This window comes from Oncorhynchus masou, chromosome 32 (genome assembly GCF_036934945.1).
Source record: "Oncorhynchus masou masou isolate Uvic2021 chromosome 32, UVic_Omas_1.1, whole genome shotgun sequence".
Classification (NCBI taxonomy): domain Eukaryota; kingdom Metazoa; phylum Chordata; class Actinopteri; order Salmoniformes; family Salmonidae; genus Oncorhynchus; species Oncorhynchus masou.
This window is the reverse complement of record NC_088243.1, coordinates 3,571,213-3,598,712: the sequence shown is the minus strand read 5'-3', so window position 1 is coordinate 3,598,712 and position 27,500 is coordinate 3,571,213. Positions and strand designations below refer to the sequence as shown.

The following is a 27,500-nucleotide window of genomic DNA, read 5'->3' as shown; positions in this document are numbered from 1 at the left end:
ACCATCACCCCTGGTGAGACAACACCGCGACTTGTCAGTGAAGAGCACTTTTTGCCAGTCCTGTCTGGTCCAGCAACGGTGGGTTTGTGCCCATAGGCGACATTGTTGCCGGTGATATCTGGTGAGGCCTACAAGCCCTCAGTCCAGCCTCTCCCAGCCTACTGCGGACAGTCTGAGCACTGATGGAGGGATTGTGTGTTCCTGGTGTAACTCGGGCAGTTGTTGTAGCCATCCTGTACGTGTCCAGCAGGTGTGGTGTTCGGATGTACCAATCCTGTGCAGGTGTTGTTACACGTGGTCTGGCACTGCGAGGATGGTCAGCTGTCCGTCCTGTCTCCCTGTAGTGCTCTTAGGCGTCTCACAGTACGGACATTGCAATTTATTGCCCTGGCCACATCTGTAGTCCTCATGCCTCCTTGCAGCATGACTAAGGCACGTTCACGCAGATGAGCAGGGACCCTGGGCATGTTTCTTTTGGTGTTTTTCAGAGTCAGTAGAAAGGCCTCTTTAGTGTCCTTCGTTTTCATAACTGTGACCTTAATTGCCTACCGTCTGTGTCTTAAGGACCGTTCCACAGGTTCGTGTTCATTCATTGTTTATGGTTCATTGAACAAGCACGAGAAACAGTGTTTAAACCCTTTACAATGAAGATCTGCGAAGTTATTTGGATTTTTACGAACTATCCCTTTCACAGAGAGAGGGTCCTGAAAAAGGGCCGTTTCTTTTTTTGCTGAGTTTATATAGACATATAATCTCTGTTTTCTCTCTCTCTCTCTCTCTCTCTCTCTCTCTCTCTCTCTCTCTCTCTCTCTCTCTCTCTCTCTCTCTCTAGATGAGTTCAGTGTGGTGGTAGACAGCCCCAGTCCGATGGTCCAGAGAAATCTGGTTCTGTACAGAGGGTTCTGCGCTATGAAATACGCCCTGTACGCCATGTGCATCACCGCTCACAGGTACAGTGGCTGCTCCGACTGTGGCACCTCGCAGTCCACACCTGAGGCTGAGAAGGACCGGAGCCAGGCCTCAACCCCCCTCCAAGGTACTTCACTGTAGTCAAACCTCAACCCCCCTCCCCCCTCCAAGGTACTTTACTGTAGTCAAACCTCAACCCCCTCCAAGGTACTTTACTGTAGTCAAACCTCAACCCCCTCCAAGGTACTTCACTGTAGTCAGGCCTCAACCCCCCCCTCCAAGGTATTTCACTGTAGTCAAACCTCAACCCCCCTCCCCCCTCCAAGGTACTTTACTGTAGTCAAACCTCAACCCCCTCCAAGGTACTTTACTGTAGTCAAACCTCAACCCCCCTCCAAGGTACTTCACTGTAGTCAGGCCTCAACCCCCTCCCCCTCCAAGGTACTTTACTGTAGTCAAACCTCAACCCCCTCCAAGGTACTTTACTGTAGTCAAACCTCAACCCCCCTCCAAGGTACTTTGCTGTAGTCAAACCTCAACCCCCCTCCAAGGTACTTTACTGTAGTCAAACCTCAACCCCCCTCCAAGGTACTTTGCTGTAGTCAAACCTCAACCCCCCTCCAAGGTACTTTACTGTAGTCAAACCTCAACCCCCCTCCCCCTCCAAGGTACTTTACTGTAGTCAAACCTCAACCCCCTCCAAGGTACTTTACTGTAGTCAAACCTCAACCCCCCTCCAAGGTACTTTGCTGTAGTCAAACCTCAACCCCCCTCCAAGGTACTTTACTGTAGTCAAACCTCAACTCCCCCTCCCCCTCCAAGGTACTTTACTGTAGTCAAACCTCACCCCCCTCCAAGGTACTTTACTGTAGTCAAACCTCAACCCCCCTCCCCCTCCAAGGTACTTTACTGTAGTCAAACCTCAACCCCCCTCCAAGGTGCTTTACTGTAGTCAAACCTCAACCCCCCTCCAAGGTGCTTTACTGTAGTCAAACCTCAACCCCCCCTCCAAGGTACTTTACTGTAGTCAAACCTCAACCCCCCTCCAAGGTACTTTACTGTAGTCAAACCTCAACCCCCCTCCAAGGTACTTTGCTGTAGTCAAACCTCAACCCCCCCCTCCAAGGTACTTTACTGTAGTCAAACCTCAACCCCCCTCCCCCTCCAAGGTACTTTACTGTAGTCAAACCTCAACCCCCCTCCCCCTCCAAGGTACTTTACTGTAGTCAAACCTCAACCCCCCTCCAAGGTACTTTACTGTAGTCAAACCTCAACCCCCTCCCCCTCCAAGGTACTTTACTGTAGTCAAACCTCAACCCCCTCCAAGGTACTTTACTGTAGTCAAACCTCAACCCCCCTCCAAGGTACTTTGCTGTAGTCAAACCTCAACCCCCTCCAAGGTACTTTACTGTAGTCAAACCTCAACCCCCCTCCAAGGTACTTTACTGTAGTCAAACCTCAACCCCCCTCCAAGGTACTTTACTGTAGTCAAACCTCAACCCCCTCCAAGGTACTTTACTGTAGTCAAACCTCAACCCCCTCCAAGGTACTTTGCTGTAGTCAAACCTCAACCCCCCCTCCAAGGTACTTTGCTGTAGTCAAACCTCAACCCCCCTCCAAGGTACTTTGCTGTAGTCAAACCTCAACCCCCCTCCCCCTCCAAGGTACTTTACTGTAGTCAAACCTCAACCCCCCTCCCCCTCCAAGGTACTTTACTGTAGTCAAACCTCAACCCCCTCCAAGGTACTTTACTGTAGTCAAACCTCAACCCCCTCCAAGGTACTTTACTGTAGTCAAACCTCAACCCCCCCCCTCCCCCTCCAAGGTACTTTACTGTAGTCAAACCTCAACCCCCCCAAGGTACTTTACTGTAGTCAAACCTCAACCCCCCCCCAAGGTACTTTACTGTAGTCAAACCTCAACCCCCTCCAAGGTACTTTACTGTAGTCAAACCTCAACCCCCCTCCCCCTCCAAGGTACTTTACTGTAGTCAAACCTCAACCCCCCTCCAAGGTACTTTACTGTAGTCAAACCTCAACCCCCCCCAAGGTACTTTACTGTAGTCAAACCTCAACCCCCCTCCAAGGTACTTTACTGTAATCAAACCTCAACCCCCTCCAAGGTACTTTACTGTAGTCAAACCTCAACCCCCTCCCCTCCCCCTCCAAGGTACTTTACTGTAGTCAAACCTCAACCCCCTCCCCTCCCCCTCCAAGGTACTTTACTGTAGTCAAACCTCAACCCCCTCCCCTCCCCCTCCAAGGTACTTTGCTGTAGTCAAACCTCAACCCCCTCCCCCTCCAAGGTACTTTGCTGTAGTCAAACCTCAAACCCCCTCCAAGGTACTTTGCTGTAGTCAAACCTCAACCCCCTCCCCCTCCAAGGTACTTTACTGTAGTCAAACCTCAAACCCCCTCCCCCTCCAAGGTACTTTGCTGTAGTCAAACCTCAACCCCCCTCCCCCCTCCAAGGTACTTTGCTGTAGTCAAACCTCAACCCCCTCCAAGGTACTTTGCTGTAGTCAAACCTCAACCCCCTCCCCCCTCCAAGGTACTTTACTGTAGTCAAACCTCAACCCCCCCTCCCCCCTCCAAGGTACTTTGCTGTAGTCAAACCTCAACCCCTCCCCCTCCAAGGTACTTTGCTGTAGTCAAACCTCAAACCCCCGCCTCCAAGGTACTTTGCTGTAGTCAAACCTCAACCCCCCCCCTCCAAGGTACTTTACTGTAGTCAAGCCTCAACCCCCCCCAAGGGGCAGCTGAAATTTCGCAACGGGGGTAATTTGTTTAATTATTAACTATTTTCACTCTCAATTAATTTCAAACTGCTTTTTTGGCCTGATGTAACAATGTGCATATTGCCAAAGCGTACTTTGGAAATTAAGTTATTCATTTACAATATTAACACAATCAAACCTTTTGAATAATGGTTTCACATTTGGGGAAATGACACACTCTCTAATTGTTTTAGATTTAAAAAAAATAATAATTTGTCAGGAAATTCATCTCTGTCTCAGGTTCAGCTGTGGTGCAGCGGTTTCATGGCCGTTCCTCTGCAGGGAACCAGGGTTTCTTGTGGCAAGCCTTCTCAATGGCAAGGCTGTTCTCACTGTGTCTGTACTTTGTCAAGATTTGAAGGCTTCCCGATCAGTAACTATGGTCAAATAGTTTGTGGTGTCCGTTTAGGGCCAGATGGCACTGCATGTTGCTTTGTGTTTCCTAATAGGTCATGTTTTATTGTTTTGACTTGCTTGTAATTTGGTTTATTCTGATTTGATTTTCTTTCTCTCTCTTTCCCTCTTGTGTCTCTCTCTCTCTCTCTCTCTTGTGTGTGTCTCTCTCTCTTGTGTGTGTCTCTCTCTCTTGTGTGTGTCTCTCTCTCTTGTGTGTGTCTCTCTCTCTTGTGTGTGTCTCTCTCTTGTGTGTGTCTCTCTCTCTCTTGTGTGTGTCTCTCTCTCTCTTGTGTGTGTCTCTCTCTCTCTTGTGTGTGTCTCTCTCTCTCTTGTGTGTCTCTCTCTCTCTTGTGTGTGTTTCTCGCTGTCTCTCTCGCTGTCTCTCTCTCGTGTGTTTCTCTCTTTCTCGTGTCTCTCTCTCCCTCTCTCTCTCTCTCTCGTCTCTCTCTCGTGTCTCTCTCTCGTCTCTCGTCTCTCTCGTGTCTCTCTCTCTCTCGTGTCTCTCTGTGTCTCTCTCTCTCTCATGTGTCTCGCTCTCGCTCTCTCCCCGCCTCTAGACTGTCCTCCCCTGTTCCAGCTCTACCTGTCTGAGTGTCAGATCTACCTGGAGGCAGTACCTGCTATGTTCCGTCTGGAACTACTGGAGAACATCTTCTCTCTGCTCTTCCTGTCCATCGCCGATTTTACCCTCCACAACCATCAGGGGGCGACGACGAGCACAGGCCAGACAGAACACTCCGAAGAGAAGAAGAGAAAAGGACAACATGAAGGGAATAAGAGAGGAGACGGACAGGAGGAGAAAGAAAGCTTGAGCAAAGCCGAAGTAGTTGGAAGAGGAGAAGAGGATCAAGGCAAAATGACAAAAGAGAACCATCACCAACCCCCTAACTTCCCCTTCTCAGCGTCCCAACGGAGTCACCTTGATCTGGGCCACTTGACGGCAGGCTGCAGGGGCTTCCTAGTGGACCTCGGGGCCATGGAGGGGTTCCTACGGCTGCTGAGAGAGAGTCTGGAAGGGGTGGTGGTCGTGGGTCAGCGGGCGGGGCAGGAGGAGGGCAGGGCTCTGGCCGGGGAGGCAGAGGCGGCAGAGAGTCTGGGCTGCTCTGTGACGGCAGAGGCTTTCGGGGCGCGGCTGCAGAGACTGTCCAAGAGGACGGCAGAAGCCCAGTGGAGGCTACAGATTATCACTTCCAACCAGGACAGCGGCAACGGTAAGTTACAACCAGTAACACTAACCTCAACCTCAACCAGAAAACTAGCAGAGCAGCGATGTTTATACCAGACCGCTGTAGTGGGGAGGGAGTTAACAGCTAAGGGAGGAAGCTGGGTTTGGTCAGTGTGTGCTGAAGTGTGACAGTGTAAATGAGCAGTGTAAATGAGCAGTGTAAATTCAGTGGTGTGTATTCATAGTGTCTGCTCATCCCCTTGTCCACAACATTATCCCTCGGCTATATCAGCACTCCTCTGAGATTATCTGTGAATATGGGCCAGTGTCTCTGACCTCCACCCCCAGCTAGAGGTCTGTTACCTCTGCTACCTTCCCAGTCTCAGACCCCCCCCCAGCCCCAGGTCTAACTGTTACCTTTACTACCCCCCCTCCAGTCTCAGACCCCCCCCAGCCCCAGGTCTAACTGTTACCTCTACTACCCCCTCCAGTCTCAGACCCCCCAGCCCCAGGTCTAACTGTTACCTCTACTACCCCCCTCCAGTCTCAGACCCCCCCAGCGCCAGGTCTAACTGTTACCTCTGCTACCTTCCCAGTCTCAGACCCCCCCCAGCTCCAGGTCTAACTGTTACCTCTGCTACCCCCAGTCTCAGACCCCCCCCAGCTCCAGGTCTAACTGTTACCTCTGCTACCCCCCAGTCTCAGACCCCCCCCCCCCACAGCTCCAGGTCTAACTGTTACCTCTGCTACCCCCTCCAGTCTCAGACCCCCCCCAGCGCCAGGTCTAACTGTTACCTCTGCTACCTTCCCAGTCTCAGACCCGCCAGCCCCAGGTCTAACTGTTACCTCTACTACCCCCTCCAGTCTCAGACCCCCCAGCCCCAGGTCTAACTGTTACCTCTACTACCCCCTCCAGTCTCAGACCCCCAGCCCCAGGTCTAACTGTTACCTCTGCTACCTTCCCAGTCTCAGACCCCCCCCAGCTCCAGGTCTAACTGTTACCTCTGCTACCCCCCAGTCTCAGACCCCCCCCAGCTCCAGGTCTAACTGTTACCTCTGCTACCCCCCAGTCTCAGACCCCCCCCACAGCTCCAGGTCTAACTGTTACCTCTGCTACCCCCCAGTCTCAGACCCCCCCCAGCTCCAGGTCTAACTGTTACCTCTGCTACCCCCCCCCAGTCTCAGACCCCCCACCCAGCCCCAGGCGTCTCCAGCAGCCAGTCCTGCTTCCTGTCTAAAAGGAAGTAGCAGCAGTACTGGGGTCAGGAGGAGGAAAAGGCCGAGACGACAACACTCTGACAGACAACCCTCCACAGAGATACACAAGGGAGAGGTCAGCGCCAGCCCCTCCGGTAAGCAGCCCCTCGGGTAAGCAGCCCCTCGGGTAAGCAGCCCCTCGGGTAAGCAGCCCCTCGGGTAAGCACCAGCCTCTCAGGTAAGCAGCCCCTCGGGTAAGCAGCTCCTCGGGTCAGCACCAGCCTCTCAGGTAAGCAGCCCCTCGGGTAAGCAGCTCCTCGGGTCAGCACCAGCCTCTCAGGTAAGCAGCTCCTCGGGTAAGCAGCTCCTCGGGTAAGCAGCTCCTCAGGTAAGCAGCTCCTCAGGTCAGCACCAGCCTCTCAGGTAAGCAGCTCCTCAGGTGAGCAGCCCCCCGGGTAAGCAGCCAGCCCCCCAGGTAAGCAGCCCCTCAGGTGAGCAGCCCCTCGGGTGACACAGGAAGCAACATATAAAGCCTATTTTCTGCTAAGTTCTTATGGTTTTTCCTAATTACGTGAGCCATTGTGCCCTTACGTGTGCCATTCAGAGGGTGAATGGGGAAGACAAAATATTTAAAAGTGTCTTTGAACGGGGTTTGGTAGTAGGTGCCAGGGCGCACCGGTTTGTGTCAAGAACTGCAACGGTGCTGGGTTTTTCCACCCTCAACAGTTTCCCCGTGTGTATCAAGAATGGTCCACCACCCAAAGGACATCCAGCCAACTTGACACAACTGGGAAGCATTGGAGACAACATGGGTCAGCATCCCTGTGAAACGCTCTCGACACCTGGTAGAGTCCATGTCCTGACGAACTGAGGCTGTTCTGAGGGCCAAACGGGGTGCAACTCAATATTCGGAAGGTGTTCTTAATGTTTGGTATACTCAGCGTGGTTCCTTCTAGAACTGTTGTCCCCTGTTCCAGATGGGAGTGGAGGAGCCGGGCGGTCGGAGTGGGAGGTGTGCCCCTGTGGAAGTATGGGTAGCTGGGTAGTTCCGGCCATGCTGTCTCCACCTGAGTCCCTGCTCATGGCCTGCATCCGCCGAGGAAACTACATGGAAGCACACCAGGTTAGGACCAAGGGTTACGGGTTAGGACCCAGGGTTACGGGTTAGGACCCAGGGTTACGGGTTGGGACCCAGGGTTACTGGTTGGGACCCAGGGTTACGGGTTGGGACCCAGGGTTACGGGTTGGGACCCAGGGTTACGGGGTTAGGAACCAGGGTTACAGGGTTAGGACCCAGGGTTACGGGTTAGGAACCAGGGTTACAGGGTTAGGACCCAGGGTTACTGGTTAGGACCCAGGGTTACTGGTTAGGACTCAGGGTTACAGGGTTAGGACCCAGGGTTACAGGGTTAGGACCCAGGGTTATAGGGTTAGGAACCAGGGTTACGGGGTTAGGACCCAGGATTACGGGTTAGGACCAAGGGTTACAGGTTGGGATCCAGGGTTACGGGTTAGGACCCAGGGTTATAGGGTTAGGACCAAGGGTTACAGGTTGGGATCCAGGGTTACGGGTTAGGAACCAGGGTTATAGGGTTAGGACCAAGGGTTACAGGGTTAGGACCAAGGGTTACAGGGTTAGGTTACGGGTTAGGACCCAGGGTTACAGGTTAGGACCCAGGGTTACAGGTTAGGACCCAGGGTTACAGGGTTAGAACCCAGTGTTTCGGGTTAGAACCAAGGGTTACAGGGTTAGGACCCAGGGTTATAGGGTTAGGACCCAGGGTTACGGGGTTAGGACCCAGGGTTACGGGTTAGGAACCAGGGTTATAGGGTTAGGACCCAGGGTTATGGGGTTAGGACCCAGGGTTTCGGGTTAGAACCAAGGGTTATAGGGTTAGTACCCATGGTTATAGGGTTAGGACCCAGGGTTACAGGGTTAGGACCCAGGGTTATGGGTTAGGACCATGGGTTATAGGGTTAGGACCCAGGGTTATGGGTTAGGACCATGGGTTATAGGGTTAGGACCCAGGGTTACAGGGTTAGGACCAAGGGTTACGGGGTTAGGACCCAGGGTTACGGGGTTAGGACCCAGGGTTATAGGGTTAGGACCCAGGGTTACGGGTTAGGACCCAGGGTTACGGGTTAGGACCCAGGGTTACGGGTTGGGACCCAGGGTTAGAGGGTCAGGACCCAGGGTTACAGGGTTAGGACCCAGGGTTAGAGGGTCAGGACCCAGGGTTACAGGGTTAGGACCCAGGGTTACGGGTTAGGACCCAGGGTTTCGGGTTAGGACCCAGGGTTACAGGGTTAGGACCCAGGGTTACAGGGTTAGGACCCAGGGTTACGGGTTAGGAACCAGGGTTACAGGGTTAGGACCCAGGGTTACAGGGTTAGGACCCAGGGTTACTGGTTAGGACCCAGGGTTACGGGTTAGGAACCAGGGTTATAGGGTTAGGACCCAGGGTTAGTGTTAGGTTATAGGGTTAGGACCCAGGGTTATGGGTTAGGACCCAGGGTTACAGGGTTAGGACCCAGGGTTACGGGTTAGGAACCAGGGTTACAGGGTTAGGACCCAGGGTTACAGGGTTAGGACCCAGGGTTACAGGGTTAGGACCCAGGGTTACGGGTTAGGAACCAGGGTTACAGGGTTAGGACCCAGGGTTACAGGGTTAGGACCCAGGGTTACAGGGTTAGGACCCAGGGTTATAGGGTTAGGACCCAGGATTATGGGTTACGACCAAGGGTTATAGGGTTAGGACCAAGGGTTACAGGTTGGGATCCAGGGTTACGGGTTAGGACCAAGGGTTACGGGTTAGGACCAAGGGTTACAGGGTTGGGACCCAGGGTTACAGGGTTAGGACCCAGGGTTACAGGTTAGGACCCAGGGTTACAGGTTAGGACCCAGGGTTACAGGTTAGGACCCAGGGTTACAGGTTAGGACCCCCCTTCCTCTTGACCCGATTCCTTCAATATTTGCAGATCTTTAAGGCCGTCTGCAATACTGGTGACATCTTTACAATTACACCTGTTATACGTGTTTTCCAACCCGTCAGATCTCCAGGGGTTGACGGGTTGGAAACGCGGATGGTCCAGGGAGTGAGTTAGGACTGGCTGTTGGGTTGGGTAGCATGTAGTGTTGTGATATTGTGTGACATGGTTTACATCTCTGGTTGGTAGCATCCTGGTCCTCTTATCTATCTGTCTGTCTAGGTTTCTCTGACCTTTTGACCTCTGTGTAGGTTTCTCTGACCTTTTTGACCTCTGTGTAGGTTTCTCTGACCTTTTTGACCTCTGTGTAGGTTTCTCTGACCTTTTTGACCTCTGTGTAGGTTTCTCTGACCAATTTTGACCTCTGTGTAGGTGTCTCTGATGTTTGACCTCTGTGTAGGTTTCTCTGACCTTTTGACCTCTGTCTAGGTTTCTCTGACCTTTTTGACCTCTGTGTAGGTGTCTCTGATGTTTGGCCTGGAGGGGTCATGGTGCTTTGGGGAACTGGTCTTCATGGAACGTTACCGGGAAGTCCTGGAGGAGTTGGGTCGCGTGGAGCAGAAGATGGAGACCCACTCTTTATCTTCATCCTCCTCTTCCTCAGAGGGCCTGGGAGCGACGGCCGTGGCGCCCGCCCCGGGGCGTAGTCGCCTGGGAAGTAGTGGGCGCTCCACCCTGCAGGCCATCGGGAGTGCTGCCGCTGCAGGTACGTTAATTGTTTAAAAAAAAAAAATGTAATTTAACAGACACTCTTATCCAGAAAGACGTACGGTCAGGGCAGTCAACTCTAAGTGAAACGAACAAGTAGACTTCCGTACGATCACAATAAAACGTCGTTCCTGTGTGTCTGTGTACTTGTCTTCCACATAACATCTCACCTGTCTTAACACAAGACTGCTCGGTTCTCATTTGATAGGACGGTTATTTAGGTGCTTTTACTTTGTGAATGTCCTCTTATCGTGTGTGAAAACTATAACTCATTAATCCTCTCTGTTAGATAAGTCCTTCTACCCTATATAGATCTGTGTGTGTTTCTGTCAAGTTAGGGTTAGAGGCTTTCTGTAGCATTGGGGTTAGATTCTGTCTGTCTGTAGAGGTGGGGTTAGAGGCTGACTCCCTGTCTGTAGAGGTGGGGTTAGAGGCTGACTCCCTGTCTGTCTGTAGAGGTGGTTAGAGGCTGTCTACCTGTCTGTCTGTAGAGGTGGGGTTAGAGGCTGACTCCCTGTCTGTAGAGGTGGGGTTAGAGGCTGACTCCCTGTCTGTCTGTAGAGGTGGTTAGAGGCTGTCTACCTGTCTGTCTGTAGAGGTGGGGTTAGAGGCTGACTCCCTGTCTGTAGAGGTGGGGTTAGAGGCTGACTCCCTGTCTGTAGAGGTGGGGTTAGAGGCTGACTCCTTGTCTGTAGAGGTGGGGTTAGAGGCTGACTCCTTGTCTGTAGAGGTGGGGTTAGAGACTGACTCCCTGACTGTAGAGGTGGGGTTAGAGGCTGACTCCCTGTCTGTAGCATTGGGGTTAGAGGCTGCCTCCCTGTCTGTAGAGGTGGGGTTAGAGGCTGCCTCCCTGTCTGTAGAGGTGAGGTTACAGGCTGTCTACCTGTCTGTCTGTAGAGGTGGGGTTAGAGGCTGACTCCCTGTCTGTAGAGGTGGGGTTAGAGGCTGGCTCCCAGTCTGTCTGTAGAGGTGGGGTTAGAGGCTGACTCCCTGTCTGTAGAGGTGGGGTTAGAGGCTGACTCCCTGTCTGTAGAGGTGGGGTTAGAGGCTGACTCCCTGTCTGTAGAGGTGGGGTTAGAGGCTGACTCCCTCTCTGTAGAGGTGGGGTTAGAGGCTGACTCCCTCTGTAGAGGTGGGGTTAGAGGCTGACTCCCTGTCTGTCTGTAGAGGTGGGGTTAGAGGCTGACTCCCTGTCTGTCTGTAGAGGTGGGGTTAGAGGCTGACTCCCTGTCTGTCTGTAGAGGTGGGGTTAGGGGCTGACTCCCTGTCTGTCTGTAGCATTGGGGTTAGAGGCTGACTCCCTGTCTGTAGCATTGGGGTTAGAGGCTGACTCCCTCTCTGTAGAGGTGGGGTTAGAGGCTGACTCCCTCTGTAGAGGTGGGGTTAGAGGCTGACTCCCTGTCTGTAGAGGTGGGGTTAGAGGCTGACTCCCTGTCTGTCTGTAGAGGTGGGGTTAGAGGCTGACTACCTGTCTGTAGCATTGGGGTTAGAGGCTGACTCCCTGTCTGTAGCATTGGGGTTAGAGGCTGACTCCCTGTCTGTAGCATTGGGGTTAGAGGCTGACTCCCTCTCTGTAGAGGTGGGGTTAGAGGCTGACTCCCTCTGTAGAGGTGGGGTTAGAGGCTGACTCCCTGTCTGTAGAGGTGGGGTTAGAGGCTGACTCCCTGTCTGTCTGTAGAGGTGGGGTTAGAGGCTGACTACCTGTCTGTAGCATTGGGGTTAGAGGCTGACTCCCTCTGTAGAGGTGGGGTTAGAGGCTGACTCCCTGTCTGTCTGTAGAGGTGGGGTTAGAGGCTGACTACCTGTCTGTAGCATTGGGGTTAGAGGCTGACTCCCTGTCTGTAGCATTGGGGTTAGAGGCTGACTCCCTGTCTGTCTGTAGAGGTGGGGTTAGGGGCTGACTCCCTGTCTGTCTGTAGCATTGGGGTTAGAGGCTGACTACCTGTCTGTAGCATTGGGGTTAGAGGCTGACTCCCTGTCTGTCTGTAGAGGTGGGGTTAGAGGCTGTCTACCTGTCTGTCTGTAGCATTGGGGTTAGAGGCTGGCTCACTGTCTGTAATATTGGGGTTACAGGCTGTCTACCTGTCTGTCTGTAGAGGTGGGGTTAGAGGCTGGCTCACTGTCTGTCTGTAATATTGGGGTTAGAGGCTGACTCCCTGTCTGTAGAGGTGGGGTTAGAGGCTGACTCCCTGTCTGTAGAGGTGGGGTTAGAGGCTGACTCCCTGTCTGTAGCATTGGGGTTAGAGGCTGACTCCCTGTCTGTAGCATTGGGGTTAGAGTCTGACTCCCCGTCTGTAGCATTGGGGTTAGAGGCTGACTTCTTGTCTGTAGAGGTGGGGTTAGAGGCTGACTCCCTGTCTGTCTGTAGAGGTGAGGTTAGAGGCTGACTCCCTGTCTGTAGCATTTGGGTTAGAGGCTGACTCCCTGTCTGTAGCATTGGGATTAGAGGCTGACTCCCTATCTGTAGCATTGGGGTTAGAGTCTGACTCCCTGGGGTTAGAGGCTGACTCCCTGTCTGTAGAGGTGGGGTTAGAGGCTGACTCCCTGTCTGTCTGTAGCATTGGGGTTAGAGGCTGACTCCCTGTCTGTAGCATTGGGGTTAGAGGCTGACTCCTTGTCTGTAGCATTGGGGTTAGAGGCTGTCCCTGTCTGTCTGTAGCATTGGGGTTAGAGACTGACTACCTGTCTGTAGAGGTGGGGTTAGAGGCTGACTCCCTGTCTGTAGAGGTGGGTTAGATGCTGACTCCCTGTCTGTCTGTAGAGGTTGGGTTAGAGGTTGACTCCCTGTCTGTCTGTAGCATTGGGGTTAGAGGCTGACTCCCTGTCTGTAGAGGTGGGGTTACAGGCTGACTACCTGTCTGTCTGTAGAGGTTGGGTTAGAGGCTGACTCCCTGTCTGTAGCATTGGGGTTAGAGGCTGCCTCCCTGTCTGTAGAGGTGGGGTTAGAGGCTGACTCCCTGGGGTTAGAGGCTGACTACCTGTCTGTAGCATTGGGGTTAGAGGCTGACTCCCTGTCTGTCTGTAGAGGTGGGGTTAGAGGCTGACTCCCTGTCTGTAGAGGTGTGGTTAGAGGCTGACTCCCTGTCTGTCTGTAGCATTGGGGTTAGAGGCTGGCTCACTGTCTGTCTGTAATATTGGGGTTAGAGGCTGACTCCCTGTCTGTAGAGGTGGGGTTAGAGGCTGACTCCCTGTCTGTAGAGGTGGGGTTAGAGGCTGACTCCCTGTCTGTAGAGGTGGGGTTAGAGGCTGTCTACCTGTCTGTCTGTAGCATTGGGGTTACAGGCTGTCTACCTGTCTGTCTGTAGAGGTGGTGTTACAGGCTGTCTACCTGTCTGTCTGTAGCATTGGGGTTAGAGGCTGACTCCCTGTCTGTAGCATTGGGGTTAGAGTCTGACTCCCCGTCTGTAGCATTGGGGTTAGAGGCTGACTTCTTGTCTGTAGAGGTGGGGTTAGAGGCTGACTCCCTGTCTGTCTGTAGCATTGGGGTTAGAGGCTGACTCCCTGTCTGTAGCATTGGGGTTAGAGGCTGACTCCTTGTCTGTAGCATTGGGGTTAGAGGCTGTCCCTGTCTGTCTGTAGCATTGGGGTTAGAGGCTGACTACCTGTCTGTAGAGGTGGGGTTAGAGGCTGACTCCCTGTCTGTAGAGGTGGGGTTAGAGGCTGACTCCCTGTCTGTAGCATTGGGGTTAGAGACTGACTCCCTGTCTGTAGAGGTGGGGTTAGAGGCTGACTCCCTGTCTGTAGAGGTGGGGTTAGAGGCTGACTCCCTGTCTGTAGCATTGGGGTTAGAGTCTGACTCCCTGTCTGTAGAGGTGGGGTTAGAGGCTGACTCCCTGTCTGTCTGTAGAGGTGGGGTTAGAGGCTGACTACCTGTCTGTAGCATTGGGGTTAGAGGCTGACTCCCTCTGTAGAGGTGGGGTTAGAGGCTGACTCCCTGTCTGTAGAGGTGGGGTTAGAGGCTGACTCCCTGTCTGTCTGTAGAGGTGGGGTTAGAGGCTGACTACCTGTCTGTAGCATTGGGGTTAGAGGCTGACTCCCTGTCTGTAGCATTGGGGTTAGAGGCTGACTCCCTGTCTGTAGAGGTGGGGTTAGGGGCTGACTCCCTGTCTGTCTGTAGCATTGGGGTTAGAGGCTGACTACCTGTCTGTAGCATTGGGGTTAGAGGCTGACTCCCTGTCTGTCTGTAGAGGTGGGGTTAGAGGCTGACTCCCTGTCTGTAGAGGTGTGGTTAGAGGCTGTCTACCTGTCTGTCTGTAGCATTGGGGTTAGAGGCTGGCTCACTGTCTGTAATATTGGGGTTACAGGCTGTCTACCTGTCTGTCTGTAGAGGTGGGGTTAGAGGCTGGCTCACTGTCTGTCTGTAATATTGGGGTTAGAGGCTGACTCCCTGTCTGTAGAGGTGGGGTTAGAGGCTGACTCCCTGTCTGTAGAAGTGGGGTTAGAGGCTGACTCCCTGTCTGTAGCATTGGGGTTAGAGGCTGACTCCCTGTCTGTAGCATTGGGGTTAGAGTCTGACTCCCCGTCTGTAGCATTGGGGTTAGAGGCTGACTTCTTGTCTGTAGAGGTGGGGTTAGAGGCTGACTCCCTGTCTGTCTGTAGAGTGGAGGTTAGAGGCTGACTCCCTGTCTGTAGCATTTGGGTTAGAGGCTGACTCCCTGTCTGTAGCATTGGGATTAGAGGCTGACTCCCTATCTGTAGCATTGGGGTTAGAGTCTGACTCCCTGGGGTTAGAGGCTGACTCCCTGTCTGTCTGTAGAGGTGGGGTTAGAGGCTGACTCACTGTCTGTCTGTAGCATTGGGGTTAGAGGCTGACTCCCTGTCTGTAGCATTGGGGTTAGAGGCTGTCCCTGTCTGTCTGTAGCATTGGGGTTAGAGGCTGACTCCCTGTCTGTAGAGGTGGGTTAGATGCTGACTCCCTGTCTGTCTGTAGAGGTTGGGTTAGAGGTTGACTCCCTGTCTGTCTGTAGCATTGGGGTTAGAGGCTGACTCCCTGTCTGTAGAGGTTGGGTTAGAGGCTGACTCCCTGTCTGTAGCATTGGGGTTAGAGGCTGCCTCCCTGTCTGTAGAGGTGGGGTTAGAGGCTGACTCCCTGGGGTTAGAGGCTGACTACCTGTCTGTAGCATTGGGGTTAGAGGCTGACTCCCTGTCTGTCTGTAGAGGTGGGGTTAGAGGCTGACTCCCTGTCTGTAGAGGTGTGGTTAGAGGCTGACTCCTGTCTGTCTGTAGCATTGGGGTTAGAGGCTGGCTCACTGTCTGTCTGTAATATTGGGGTTAGAGGCTGACTCCCTGTCTGTAGAGGTGGGGTTAGAGGCTGACTCCCTGTCTGTAGAGGTGGGGTTAGAGGCTGACTCCCTGTCTGTAGAGGTGGGGTTAGAGGCTGTCTACCTGTCTGTCTGTAGCATTGGGGTTACAGGCTGTCTACCTGTCTGTCTGTAGAGGTGGTGTTACAGGCTGTCTACCTGTCTGTCTGTAGCATTGGGGTTAGAGGCTGACTCCCTGTCTGTAGCATTGGGGTTAGAGTCTGACTCCCCGTCTGTAGCATTGGGGTTAGAGGCTGACTTCTTGTCTGTAGAGGTGGGGTTAGAGGCTGACTCCCTGTCTGTCTGTAGCATTGGGGTTAGAGGCTGACTCCCTGTCTGTAGCATTGGGGTTAGAGGCTGACTCCTTGTCTGTAGCATTGGGGTTAGAGGCTGTCCCTGTCTGTCTGTAGCATTGGGGTTAGAGGCTGACTACCTGTCTGTAGAGGTGGGGTTAGAGGCTGACTCCCTGTCTGTAGAGGTGGGTTAGATGCTGACTCCCTGTCTGTCTGTAGAGGTTGGGTTAGAGGTTGACTCCCTGTCTGTCTGTAGCATTGGGGTTGAGGCTGACTCCCTGTCTGTAGAGGTGGGGTTACAGGCTGACTACCTGTCTGTCTGTAGAGGTTGGGTTAGAGGCTGACTCCCTGTCTGTAGCATTGGGGTTAGAGGCTGCCTCCCTGTCTGTAGAGGTGGGGTTAGAGGCTGACTCCCTGGGGTTAGAGGCTGACTCCCTGTCTGTAGAGGTGGGGTTAGAGGCTGACTCCCTGGGGTTAGAGGCTGACTCCCTGTCTGTAGAGGTGGGGTTAGAGTCTGACTCCCTGTCTGTCTCTCGTTAGGCATGGCTTTCTATTCCGTCTCTGACGTGGCAGACCGTCTCCTTTCCACCCCTGGTCGCCCCGTTCCGTCCCTGGAGGAGGGCTACTGGCTGGGCCGCTGTGTCCTGGACCCCCCAGGGACAGGCCTCCTGCATACCCTCCTGGAGGAGCTCAGCCCCCCTGCCATGGCTGCCTTCGACCTGGCCTGCTGTCACTGCCAGCTGTGGAAAACCTCCAGACAGCTACTGGACACGGCAGAGAGACGGCTACACAGCAGTCTGGAGGGAAGAGGTAGGTGGAGGGGGTGGGGTACGGTGGGGGGGGGTACAGGATAGGATAGAGTGGGGTAGCATAGAGTGGGGTAGGATAGAAAGAGGATGGGGTGGGTTAGGATAGGGTGGGGTAGTGTGGGGTAGAATGGAGTGGGGTAGGATAGAATGAGGATAGAGTGGGGGAGGATGGGTTGGGGTAGGATGGAGTGGGGTACAGGATAGGATACAGTGGGGTGGGATGGGGTAGCATAGAATACTATAGCCCCCTAGTCCCCCTCCGTCCCCCTTGTCCCCTCCGTCCCCCTAGTCCCCTCTGTCTCCCTAGTCCCCTCTGTACCCCTAGTCCCCTCTGTCCCTCTGTCCCTCTAGTCCCCTCCGTCCCCCTAGTCCCCTCCGTCCCCCTAGTCCCCTCCGTCCCCTAGTCCCCTCTGTCCCCCTAGTCCCCTCTGTCCCCCTAGTCCCCTCTGTCCCCCTAGTCCCCTCCGTCCCCCTAGTCCCCCTCCATTCCCCTAGTCCCCTCCGTCTCCCTAGTCCCCCTCCGTCTCCCTAGTCCCCCTCCGTCTCCCTAGTCCCCCTCCGTCTCCCTAGTCCCCCTCCGTCTCCTAGTCCCCCTCCGTCTCCCTAGTCCCCCTCCGTCCCCCTAGTCCCCTCTGTCCCCCCTAGTCCCCCTCCGTCTCCCTAGTCCCCCTCCGTCCCCTAGTCCCCTCCGTCCCTCTTGTCCCCTCCGTCCCCCTTGTCCCCTCCGTCCCCCTAGTCCCCTCCGTCCCCCTAGTCCCCTCCGTCCCCCTAGTCCCCTCCGTCTCCCTAGTCCCCTCCGTCCCCCTAGTCCCCTCCGTCCCCCTAGTCCCCTCCGTCTCGCTAGTCCCCTCCGTCTCGCTAGTCCCCTCCGTCTCCCTAGTCCCCTCCGTCTCCCTCCGTTCCCCTAGTCCCCTCCGTCCCCCTAGTCCCCTCCGTCCCCCTAGTCCCCTCCGTCCCCCTAGTCCCCTCCGTCCCCCTAGTCCCCTCCGTCCCCCTAGTCCCCTCCGTCCCCCTAGTCCCTCCGTCTCCCTAGTCCCCTCCGTCTCCCTAGCCCCCTCCGTCCCCCTAGTCCCCTCCGTCCCCTAGTCCCCTCCGTCCCCCTAGTCCCCTCCGTCTCCCTGGTCCCCTCCGTCCCCCTAAAGTCCCCTCCGTCTCCCTAGTCCCCTCCGTCTCCCTAGTCCCCTCCGTCTCCCCAGTCCCCTCCGTCCCTAGTCCCCTCCGTCTACCTAGTCCCCTCCGTCCCCCTCCGTCTCCCTAGCCCCCTCCGTCCCCTAGTCCCCCTCCGTCCCCCTAGTCCCCCTCCGTCTCCCTAGTCCCCTCCGTCTCCCTAGTCCCCTCCGTCTCCCTAGTCCCCTCCGTCTCCCTAGTCCCCTCCGTCTCCCTAGCCCCCTCCGTCCCCCTCCGTCTCCCTGTCCCCCTCCGTCTCCCTAGCCCCCTCCGTCCCCCTAGTCCCCTCCGTCTCCCTTGTCCCCTCCGTCCCCCTCCGTCTCCCTAGCCCCCTCCGTCCCCCTAGTCCCCCTCCGTCTCCCTAGTCCCCTCCGTCTCCCTAGCCCCCTCCGTCCCCCTAGTCCCCTCCGTCTACCTAGTCCCCTCCGTCTCCCTAGCCCCTCCGTCCCCCTAGTCCCCTCCGTCTCCCTAGTCCCCTCCGTCTCCCTAGTCCCCTCCGTCTCCCTAGCCCCCTCCGCCCCCTAGTCCCCTCCGTCTACCTAGTCCCCTCCGTCTCCCTAGCCCCCTCCGTCCCCCTAGTCCCCTCCGTCTCCCTAGTCCCTCCGTCTCCCTAGCCCCCTCCGCCCCCTAGTCCCCTCCGTCTACCTAGTCCCCTCCGTCTCCCTAGTCCCCTCCGTCCCCCTAGTCCCCTCTGTCCCCCTAGTCCCCTCTGTCCCCCTAGTCCCCTCTGTCCCCCTAGTCCCCTCTGTCCCCCTAGTCCCCTCCGTCCCCTAGTCCCCCTCCATTCCCCTAGTCCCTCCGTCTCCCTAGTCCCCCTCCGTCTCCCTAGTCCCCTCCGTCTCCCTAGTCCCCCTCCGTCTCCCTGGTCCCCCTCCGTCCCCCTAGTCCCCTCTGTCCCCCTAGTCCCCTCCGTCTCCCTAGTCCCCCTCCGTCCCCTAGTCCCCCTCCGTCCCTCTTGTCCCCTCCGTCCCCCTTGTCCCCTCCGTCCCCCTAGTCCCCTCCGTCCCCCTAGTCCCCTCCGTCCCCCTAGTCCCCTCCGTCTCCCTAGTCCCCTCCGTCCCCCTAGTCCCCTCCGTCCCCCTAGTCCCCTCCGTCTCGCTAGTCCCCTCCGTCTCGCTAGTCCCCTCCGTCTCCCTAGTCCCCTCCGTCTCCCTCCGTTCCCCTAGTCCCCTCCGTCCCCTAGTCCCCTCCGTCCCCCTAGTCCCCTCCGTCCCCCTTGTCCCCTCCGTCCCCCTAGTCCCTCCGTCTCCCTAGCCCCCTCCGTCTCCCTAGCCCCCTCCGTCCCCCTAGTCCCCTCCGTCCCCCTAGTCCCCTCCGTCCCCCTAGTCCCCTCCGTCTCCCTGGTCCCCTCCGTCTCCCTGGTCCCCTCCGTCCCCCTAGTCCCCTCCGTCTCCCTAGTCCCCTCCGTCTCCCTAGTCCCCTCCGTCTCCCCAGTCCCCTCCGTCCCCTAGTCCCCTCCGACTACCTGGTCCCCTCCGTCCCCCTCCGTCCCCTAGTCCCCCTCCGTCTCCCTAGTCCCCTCCGTCTCCCTAGTCCCCTCCGTCTCCTAGTCCCCTCCGTCTCCCTAGTCCCCTCCGTCTCCCTAGCCCCCTCCGTCCCCCTCCGTCTCCCTGTCCCCCTCCGTCTCCCTAGCCCCGTCCGTCCCCCTAGTCCCCTCCGTCTCCCTAGTCCCCTCCGTCCCCCTCCGTCTCCCTAGCCCCCTCCGTCCCCTAGTCCCCCTCCGTCTCCCTAGTCCCCTCCGTCTCCCTAGTCCCCTCCGTCTCCCTAGCCCCCTCCGTCCCCCTAGTCCCCTCCGTCTCCCTAGTCCCCTCCGTCTCCCTAGTCCCCTCCGTCTCCCTAGCCCCCTCCGCCCCCTAGTCCCCTCCGTCTACCTAGTCCCCTCCGTCTCCCTAGCCCCCTCCGTCCCCTAGTCCCCTCCGTCTAAAGTCCCTCCGTCTCCCTGGCCCCTCCGCCCCCTAGTCCCCTCCGTCTGCCTAGTCCCCTCCGTCTCCCTGCCCCCTCCGTCCCCCTAGTCCCCTCCGTCTCCCTAGTCCCTCCGTCTCCCTAGTCCCCTCCGTCTCCCCTAGCCCCCTCCGTCCCCTCCGTCCCCTAGTCCCCTCCGTCTCCCTGTCCCCCTCCGTCTCCCTAGCCCCCTCCGTCCCCCTAGTCCCCTCCGTCTCCCTGGTCCCCTCCGTCTCCCTGGTCCCCTCCGTCTCCCTGGTCCCTCCGTCTCCCTGGTCCCCTCCGTCCCCCTGGTCCCCTCCGTCTCCCTGGTCCCCTCCGTCCCCCTGGTCCCCTCCGTCCCCCTGGTAAAGGTCCCCTGGTCCCCTCCGTCTCCCTGGTCCCCTCCGTCCCACTAGTCCCCCTCCGTCTCCCTGGTCCCCTCCGTCTCCCTGGTCCCCTCCGTCCCCCTGGTCCCCTCCGTCTCCCTGGTCCCCTCCGTCTCCCTGGTCCCCTCCGTCTCCCTGGTCCCCTCCGTCTCCCTGGTCCCCTCCGTCTCCCTGGTCCCCTCCGTCCCCCTGGTCCCCTCCGTCTCCCTGGTCCCCTCCGTCCCCCTGGTCCCCCTCCGTCTCCCTGGTCCCCTCCGTCTCCCTGGTCCCCTCCGTCTCCCTGGTCCCCTCCGTCTCCCTGGTCCCCTCCGTCTCCCTGGTCCCCTCCGTTCCCCTGGTCCCCTCCGTTCCCCTAGTCCCCTCCGTCTCCCTAGTCCCCTCCGTCTCCCTAGTCCCCCTCCGTCTCCCTAGTCCCCTCCGTCTCCCTAGTCCCCCTCCGTCTCCCTAGTCCCCCTCCGTCTCCCTAGTCCCCCTCCGTCTCCCTAGTTCCCCTCCGTCTCCCTGGTCCCCTCCGTCCCCCTGGTCCCCTCCATCCCCTGGTCCCCTCCATCCCCCTGGTCCCCTCCATCCCCCTAGTCCCCTCCATCCCCTAGTCCCCCTCCATCTCCCTAGCCCCCTCCGTCCCCCTCCGTCCCCCTAGTCCCCTCCGTCTCCCTGTCCCCCTCCGTCCCCCTAGTCTCCTCCGTCTCCCTAGTCTCCTGGTCCCCTCCGTCCCCTAGTCCCCTCCGTCCCCAGTCTCCCTGGTCCCTCCGTCCCCCTAGTCCCCTCCGTCCCCTAGTCCCCCTCCGTCCCCCTAGTCCCCTCCGTCCCCCTAGTCCCCTCCGTCCCCTGGTCCCCTCCGTCCCCCTGGTCCCCTCCGTCCCCCTGGTCCCCTCCATCCCCTAGTCCCTCCATCCCCCTAGTCCCCTCCATCCCCTAGTCCCCTCCGTCTCCCTGGTCCCCTCCGTCCCCCTGGTCCCCTCCGTCCCCCTAGTCCCCCTCCGTCCCCCTAGTCCCCTCCGTCTCCCTAGTCCCCTCCATCCCCTAGTCCCCTCCGTCCCCCTGGTCCCCTCCGTCCCCCTCGTCCCCTCCGTCTCCCTAGTCCCCCTCCGTCTCCCTGGTCCCCTCCGTCCCCTGGTCCCCTCCGTCCCCCTGGTCCCCTCCATCCCCCTGGTCCCCTCCATCCCCCTGGTCCCCTCCGTCCCCCTAGTCCCCTCCGTCTCCCTAGTCCCCTCCGTCCCCTAGTCCCCTCCGTCCCCTGGTCCCCTCCGTCCCCCTAGTCCCCTCCGTCTCCTAGTCCCCCTCCGTCCCCCTGGTCCCCTCCATCCCCTGGTCCCCTCCATCCCCCTGGTCCCCTCCGTCCCCCTAGTCCCCTCCGTCTCCCTGGTCCCCTCCGTCCCCCTGGTCCCCTCCGTCTCCCTGGTCCCCTCCGTCCCCCTAGTCCCCTCCGTCCCCCTGGTCCCCTCCGTCCCCCTGGTCCCCTCCGTCTCCCTGGTCCCCTCCGTCTCCCGGTCCCCCTCCGTCCCCCTCCGTCTCCCTGGTCCCCTCCGTCCCCCTAGTCCCCTCCGTCCCCCTGGTCCCCTCCGTCTCCCTGGTCCCCTCCGTCCCCCTAGTCCCCTCCGTCCCCTAGTCCCCTCCGTTCCCCTTTCCTCATGGGACATAGCGGATCCCTTTCTAACCCTGTTGTCTCTCCGTTCCTCAGGACTGAGGGTGGAACCCAAGGTGAAACACTCTGAGGGTATCCGAGGGTTTCCTGCGATGCTCCAACAGATGGGGAAGATCCTCAACCACACAGCCAGCCATAGTGGCAACAAGGGCCCCGCCAAGACAGGTGAGCCCTGCTACATTAAACAAGTTTATAAGTGTATTTGCCTTAGGTACCCAATCTCTCACAATGTCAAAAAAAAATGCCAATGTCAAAAAAAACATTGGTGACCATGATCTGAATATGCATATAGCCTGGGTACCAGTCTGTTAGTGCTGTCATTCCCCTCTGTATCAACTACTACATGGCATTGCACAGAGTACAAGGTGTGGGATGTTAGCCCTCTACATGGCACAGAGTGCAAGGTGGGGGATGTTAGCCCTCTACATGGCACAGAGTGCAAGGTGGGGGATGTTAGCCCTCTACATGGCACAGAGTGCAAGGTGTGGGATGTTAGCCCTCTACATGGCACAGAGTGCAAGGTGGGGGATGTTAGCCCTCTACATGGCACCGAGTACAAGGTGTGGGATGTTAGCCCTCTACATGGCACAGAGTGCAAGGTGGGGGATGTTAGCCCTCTACATGACACAGAGTACAAGGTGGGGGATGTTAGCCCTCTACATGACACAGAGTACAAGGTGGGGGATGTTAGCCCTCTACATGACACAGAGTACAAGGTGGGGGATGTTAGCCCTCTACATGACACAGAGTACAAGGTGTGGGATGTTAGCCCTCTACATGACACAGAGTACAAGGTGGGGGATGTTAGCCCTCTACATGGCACAGAGTACAAGGTGTGGGATGTTAGCCCTCTACATGGCACAGAGTACAAGGTGGGGGATGTTAGCCCTCTACATGACACAGAGTACAAGGTGTGGGATGTTAGCCCTCTACATGGCACAGAGTACAAGGTGTGGGATGTTAGCCCTCTACATGGCACAGAGTGCAAGGTGTGGGATGTTAGCCCTCTACATGGCACCGAGTACAAGGTGTGGGATGTTAGCCCTCTACATGACACAGAGTACAAGGTGGGGGATGTTAGCCCTCTACATGGCACCGAGTACAAGGTGTGGGATGTTAGCCCTCTACATGACACAGAGTACAAGGTGGGGGATGTTAGCCCTCTACATGGCACCGAGTGCAAGGTGTGGGATGTTAGCCCTCTACATGGCACAGAGTGCAAGGTGTGGGATGTTAGCCCTCTACATGACACAGAGTACAAGGTTGGGGATGTTAGCCCTCTACATGGCACAGAGTACAAGGTGGGGGATGTTAGCCCTCTACATGACACAGAGTACAAGTTGGGGGATGTTAGCCCTCTACATGACACAGAGTACAAGGTGGGGGATGTTAGCCCTCTACATGGCACAGAGTACAAGGTGTGGGATGTTAGCCCTCTACATGACACAGAGTACAAGGTGGGGGATGTTAGCCCTCTACATGGCACCGAGTGCAAGGTGGGGGATGTTAACCCTCTACATGGCACCGAGTACAAGGTGTGGGATGTTAGCCCTCTACATGGCACCGAGTACAAGGTGTGGGATGTTAGCCCTCTACATGGCACAGAGTACAAGGTGGGGGATTTTAGCCCTCTACATGACACAGAGTACAAGGTGGGGGATGTTAGCCCTCTACATGGCACCGAGTACAAGGTGTGGGATGTTAGCCCTCTACATGGCACCGAGTACAAGGTGTGGGATGTTAGCCCTCTACATGGCACCGAGTACAAGGTGTGGGATGTTAGCCCTCTACATGGCACAGAGTACAAGGTGGGGGATTTTAGCCCTCTACATGACACAGAGTACAAGGTGTGGGATGTTAGCCCTCTACATGACACAGAGTACAAGGTGGGGGATGTTAGCCCTCTACATGACACAGAGTACAAGGTGGGGGATGTTAGCCCTCTACATGACACAGAGTACAAGGTGGGGGATGTTAGCCCTCTACATGACACAGAGTACAAGGTGTGGGATGTTAGCCCTCTACATGACACAGAGTACAAGGTGGGGGATGTTAGCCCTCTACATGGCACAGAGTACAAGGTGGGGATGTTAGCCCTCTACATGGCACAGAGTACAAGGTGGGGGATGTTAGCCCTCTACATGACACAGAGTACAAGGTGTGGGATGTTAGCCCTCTACATGGCACAGAGTACAAGGTGTGGTATGTTAGCCCTCTACATGACACAGAGTACAAGGTGGGGGATGTTAGGACTCTACATGGCACAGAGTACAAGGTGTGGGATGTTAGCCCTCTACATGACACAGAGTACAAGGTGGGGGATGTTAGCTCTCTACATGACACAGAGTACAAGGTGTGGGATGTTAGCCCTCTACATGACACAGAGTACAAGGTGGGGGATGTTAGGACTCTACATGGCACAGAGTACAAGGTGTGGGATGTTAGCCCTCTACATGACACAGAGTACAAGGTGTGGGATGTTAGCCCTCTACATGACACAGAGTACAAGGTGGGGGATGTTAGGACTCTACATGGCACAGAGTACAAGGTGGGGGATGTTAGCCCTCTACATGACACAGAGTACAAGGTGGGGGATGTTAGCCCTCTACATGGCACAGAGTACAAGGTGTGGGATGTTAGCCCTCTACATGACACAGAGTACAAGGTGTGGGATGTTAGCCCTCTACATGACACAGAGTACAAGGTGTGGGATGTTAGCCCTCTACATGACACAGAGTACAAGGTGGGGGATGTTAGGACTCTACATGGCACAGAGTACAAGGTGTGGGATGTTAGCCCTCTACATGGCACAGAGTACAAGGTGGGGGATGTTAGCCCTCTACATGACACAGAGTACAAGGTGGGGGATGTTAGCCCTCTACATGGCACAGAGTACAAGGTGGGGGATGTTAGCCCTCTACATGACACAGAGTACAAGGTGTGGGATGTTAGCCCTCTACATGGCACAGAGTACAAGGTGGGGGATGTTAGCCCTCTACATGACACAGAGTACAAGGTGTGGGATGTTAGCCCTCTACATGACACAGAGTACAAGGTGGGGGATGTTAGCCCTCTACATGACACAGAGTACAAGGTGTGGGATGTTAGCCCTCTACATGGCACATTTGGACATTACAAACTCCTACATTAGAACGTCGTGGCTGTTCAGTGACATGCAATACGTGACGTCACAGTTCTGTATGTCTTTTGAGTGACAGATGAAAGAAGTTGCCCCTCCCCCTTCCCTCCTGCTAATTGGGCAACTGTTGCCGTTTCAATTCAGCCCTATCCATATAGGCCAATTCCCAAGAGTGTAAAGGGTTAACACAAAACGGGGTCTGGATTTTCAGACAGAAGAGTTGAGTTAATGTTCAGTGTTTCTCTCTCTCTCTCCCTCCCTGCTGTGTACTTTCTAGAATCCATTGTGGAGGACCATGTTGCGTCCAGTCCTTTAGGCTGCTGTATACAAGACGTGTTGCTGTGCTGCCACCCTGTGCTGAGTGAGGAGGGCATCGCTACCCGACTGAGCCTGGCACAGCACCTAGAGATCACCTTGCTGACCCTGTCCACCGCTACAGAAACCACAGGTATATATAGGTTAGCATCACATACCCCGGCTAGGTTAGCATCACAGACCCCGGCTAGGTTAGCATCACAGACCCTGGATAGGTTAGCATCACAGACCCCGGCTAGGTTAGCATCACAGACCCTGGATAGGTTAGCATCACATACCCCGGCTAGGTTAGCATCACAGACCCCGGCTAGGTTAGCATCACAGACCCTGGATAGGTTAGCATCACAGACCCCGGCTAGGTTAGCATCACAGACCCCGGCTAGGTTAGCATCACAGACCCCGGCTAGGTTAGCATCACAGACCCCGGCTAGGTTAGCATCACAGACCCCGGCTAGGTTAGCATCACAGACCCCGGCTAGGTTAGCATCACAGACCCCGGCTAGGTTAGCATCACAGACCCCGGCTAGGTTAGCATCACAGACCCCGGCTAGGTTAGCATCACAGACCCCGGCTAGGTTAGCATCACAGACCCGGCTAGGTTAGTGGAGGGTGGTGGTGTTGGTGCCCTCCTAGCAGCCCTGGTAGAGCAGGCCAGTCTGAATGGTTAGGGGGCTAGAGTTAGGGGGCTATAGTTAGTGTGTTTGGGGGCTAGGGTTAGGGGGCTAGGGTTTGAGGGTTAGGAGGCTAGGGAGCTGGGGTTAGGGGGCTAGGGCTAGGGTTAGAGGGCTAGGGTTAGTGGCCTAGGTGGTTAGGGGTCTAGGGTTAGGGGTCTAGGGTTAGAGGGCTAAGGTTGGAGGGTTAGGGGGTTAGGTGGCTAGGGTTAGGGGCTAGGGTTAGGGGGCTAGGGGTAGAGGGTTAGGTGGCTAGGGTTAGTGGGCTAGGGTTAGAGGGTTAGGGGGCTAGGGTTAGGGGCCTAGGGTTAGGGGGCTTGTGTTAGGTGGCTAGGGTGCTAGGTTTAGGGGGCTAGGGTTAGGGGGTAGGTTTAGGGGGCTAGGGTTAGAGGGTTAGGGGGCTAGGGTTAGAGGGTTAGTGGGCTAGGGTTAGGGGTTAGGGGCCTAGGGTTAGGGGGCTTGTGTTAGGGGCTAGGGGTTAGAGGGCTAGGGTTAGGGGGCTAGGGCTAGGGGGTTAGAGGCTAGGGTTAGGGGGCTAGGTTTAGGGGCTGGGGCTAGGGGGTTAGTGGGCTAGGGTTAGTGCGCTAGGGGGCTAGGGTTAGGGGGCTAGGGTTAGGGTTAGTGGGCTAGGGTTAGGGTTAGGGTTTTTGGTTAGTGTATAACTAAGTGTATAATGCGTTGTGTCTCTGTAGTGGAGAGTCCTGCTGGTGCCCTTCTAACAGCCCTGGTGGAGCAGGCCAGTCTGAGACAGTCGGAGTTGGAATCCCACCCGGTCCGTTCCTCCATGAAGCAGCTGCTGCGGTCGATGGACCAGCTGTGTCCCTTCGAGCCCCAGGGCTCCCCCTGCAGGCCAGACTACATGAGGAGCTTCGTGGACTACGTCAACACGCTGGCTTCGGTGTTAATACGCAGCCTGGGATCTGAAGGTGGGTGTATTCACCTCCTTCCTGTGTGGGTCAGTTGGTAGAGCATGGCGCTTGTAACGTCAATGGGTTTGATTCCCGCTGGGGCCATACTCATATGAATATGTATGTACGTGTAACAAAAGGGAGTCCGTGCTCAAGCGTTTGCTTTTGAGTGGCAGAGACTCTTAAAGGAGGTCCCGGTTCGGAGCCAGGTATGTGCCCGAATTGGGTGGAAGTGGTACTCGCTAAGCAAACAACAGCGGCAGGTAGCCTAGCAGTTAAGAGCGTTGGGCCAGTAACTGAAAGGTTGTTGGTTTGATTCCCTGAGATGACTCGGTGATAAATCTGTCGATGTGCCCTTGAGCAAGGCACTAAACTCCAATTGTTCCTGTAACAGATTTATTTTATTTTATTTAAAAAATATATTTTTCTCTGACATCTTTGCACATGCGATAAAACAGCAGAATAGAAACAGAATTGTATTTTACTCTCCTCCGTTTCTCCTCTCCTCTGTTTCTCCCATTTCTCCTCCTGTTTCTCCTCCCGTTTCTCCTCCCGTTTCTCCTCCCGTTTCTCCTCCTGTTTCTCCTCTCCTCCTATTTCTCCTCCGTTTCTCCTCTCCTCCTGTTTCTCCTCCGTTTCTCCTCTGTTTCTCCTCCTGTTTCTTCTCCTGTTTCTCCTCCGTTTCTCCTCTCCTTCGTTTCTCCTCTCCTCCTGTTTCTCCTCTGTTTCTCCTCTGTTTCTCCTCTCCTCCTGTTTCTCCTCCATTTCTCCTCTACTCCTGTTTCTCCTCCGTTTCTCCTCTGTT

At 56.2% G+C, this 27,500-nt stretch overlaps 2 protein-coding genes across 2 annotated transcripts in view; both read left to right on the top strand.

The window, feature by feature from the left end:
* zfyve26 (zinc finger, FYVE domain containing 26) overlaps positions 1-27,500 on the top strand; it is a 126,701-nt gene that overhangs the window by 22,022 nt on the left and 77,179 nt on the right. Inside the window, 10 exon segments of the mRNA XM_064955546.1 lie at positions 833-1,036; positions 4,639-5,292; positions 6,163-6,182; positions 6,445-6,598; positions 7,421-7,566; positions 9,891-10,137; positions 16,273-16,542; positions 21,699-21,827; positions 25,079-25,249; positions 26,480-26,713. Coding sequence (XP_064811618.1) covers positions 833-1,036; positions 4,639-5,292; positions 6,163-6,182; positions 6,445-6,598; positions 7,421-7,566; positions 9,891-10,137; positions 16,273-16,542; positions 21,699-21,827; positions 25,079-25,249; positions 26,480-26,713 — 2,229 coding nt within the window.
* Positions 16,629-21,555, top strand: LOC135526654 (basic proline-rich protein-like). Its single transcript, XM_064955188.1, has 3 exons — positions 16,629-16,633; positions 20,937-21,008; positions 21,294-21,555. Exons 1-3 carry the CDS (start codon positions 16,629-16,631, stop codon positions 21,553-21,555), a joined length of 339 nt encoding a protein of 112 aa, XP_064811260.1.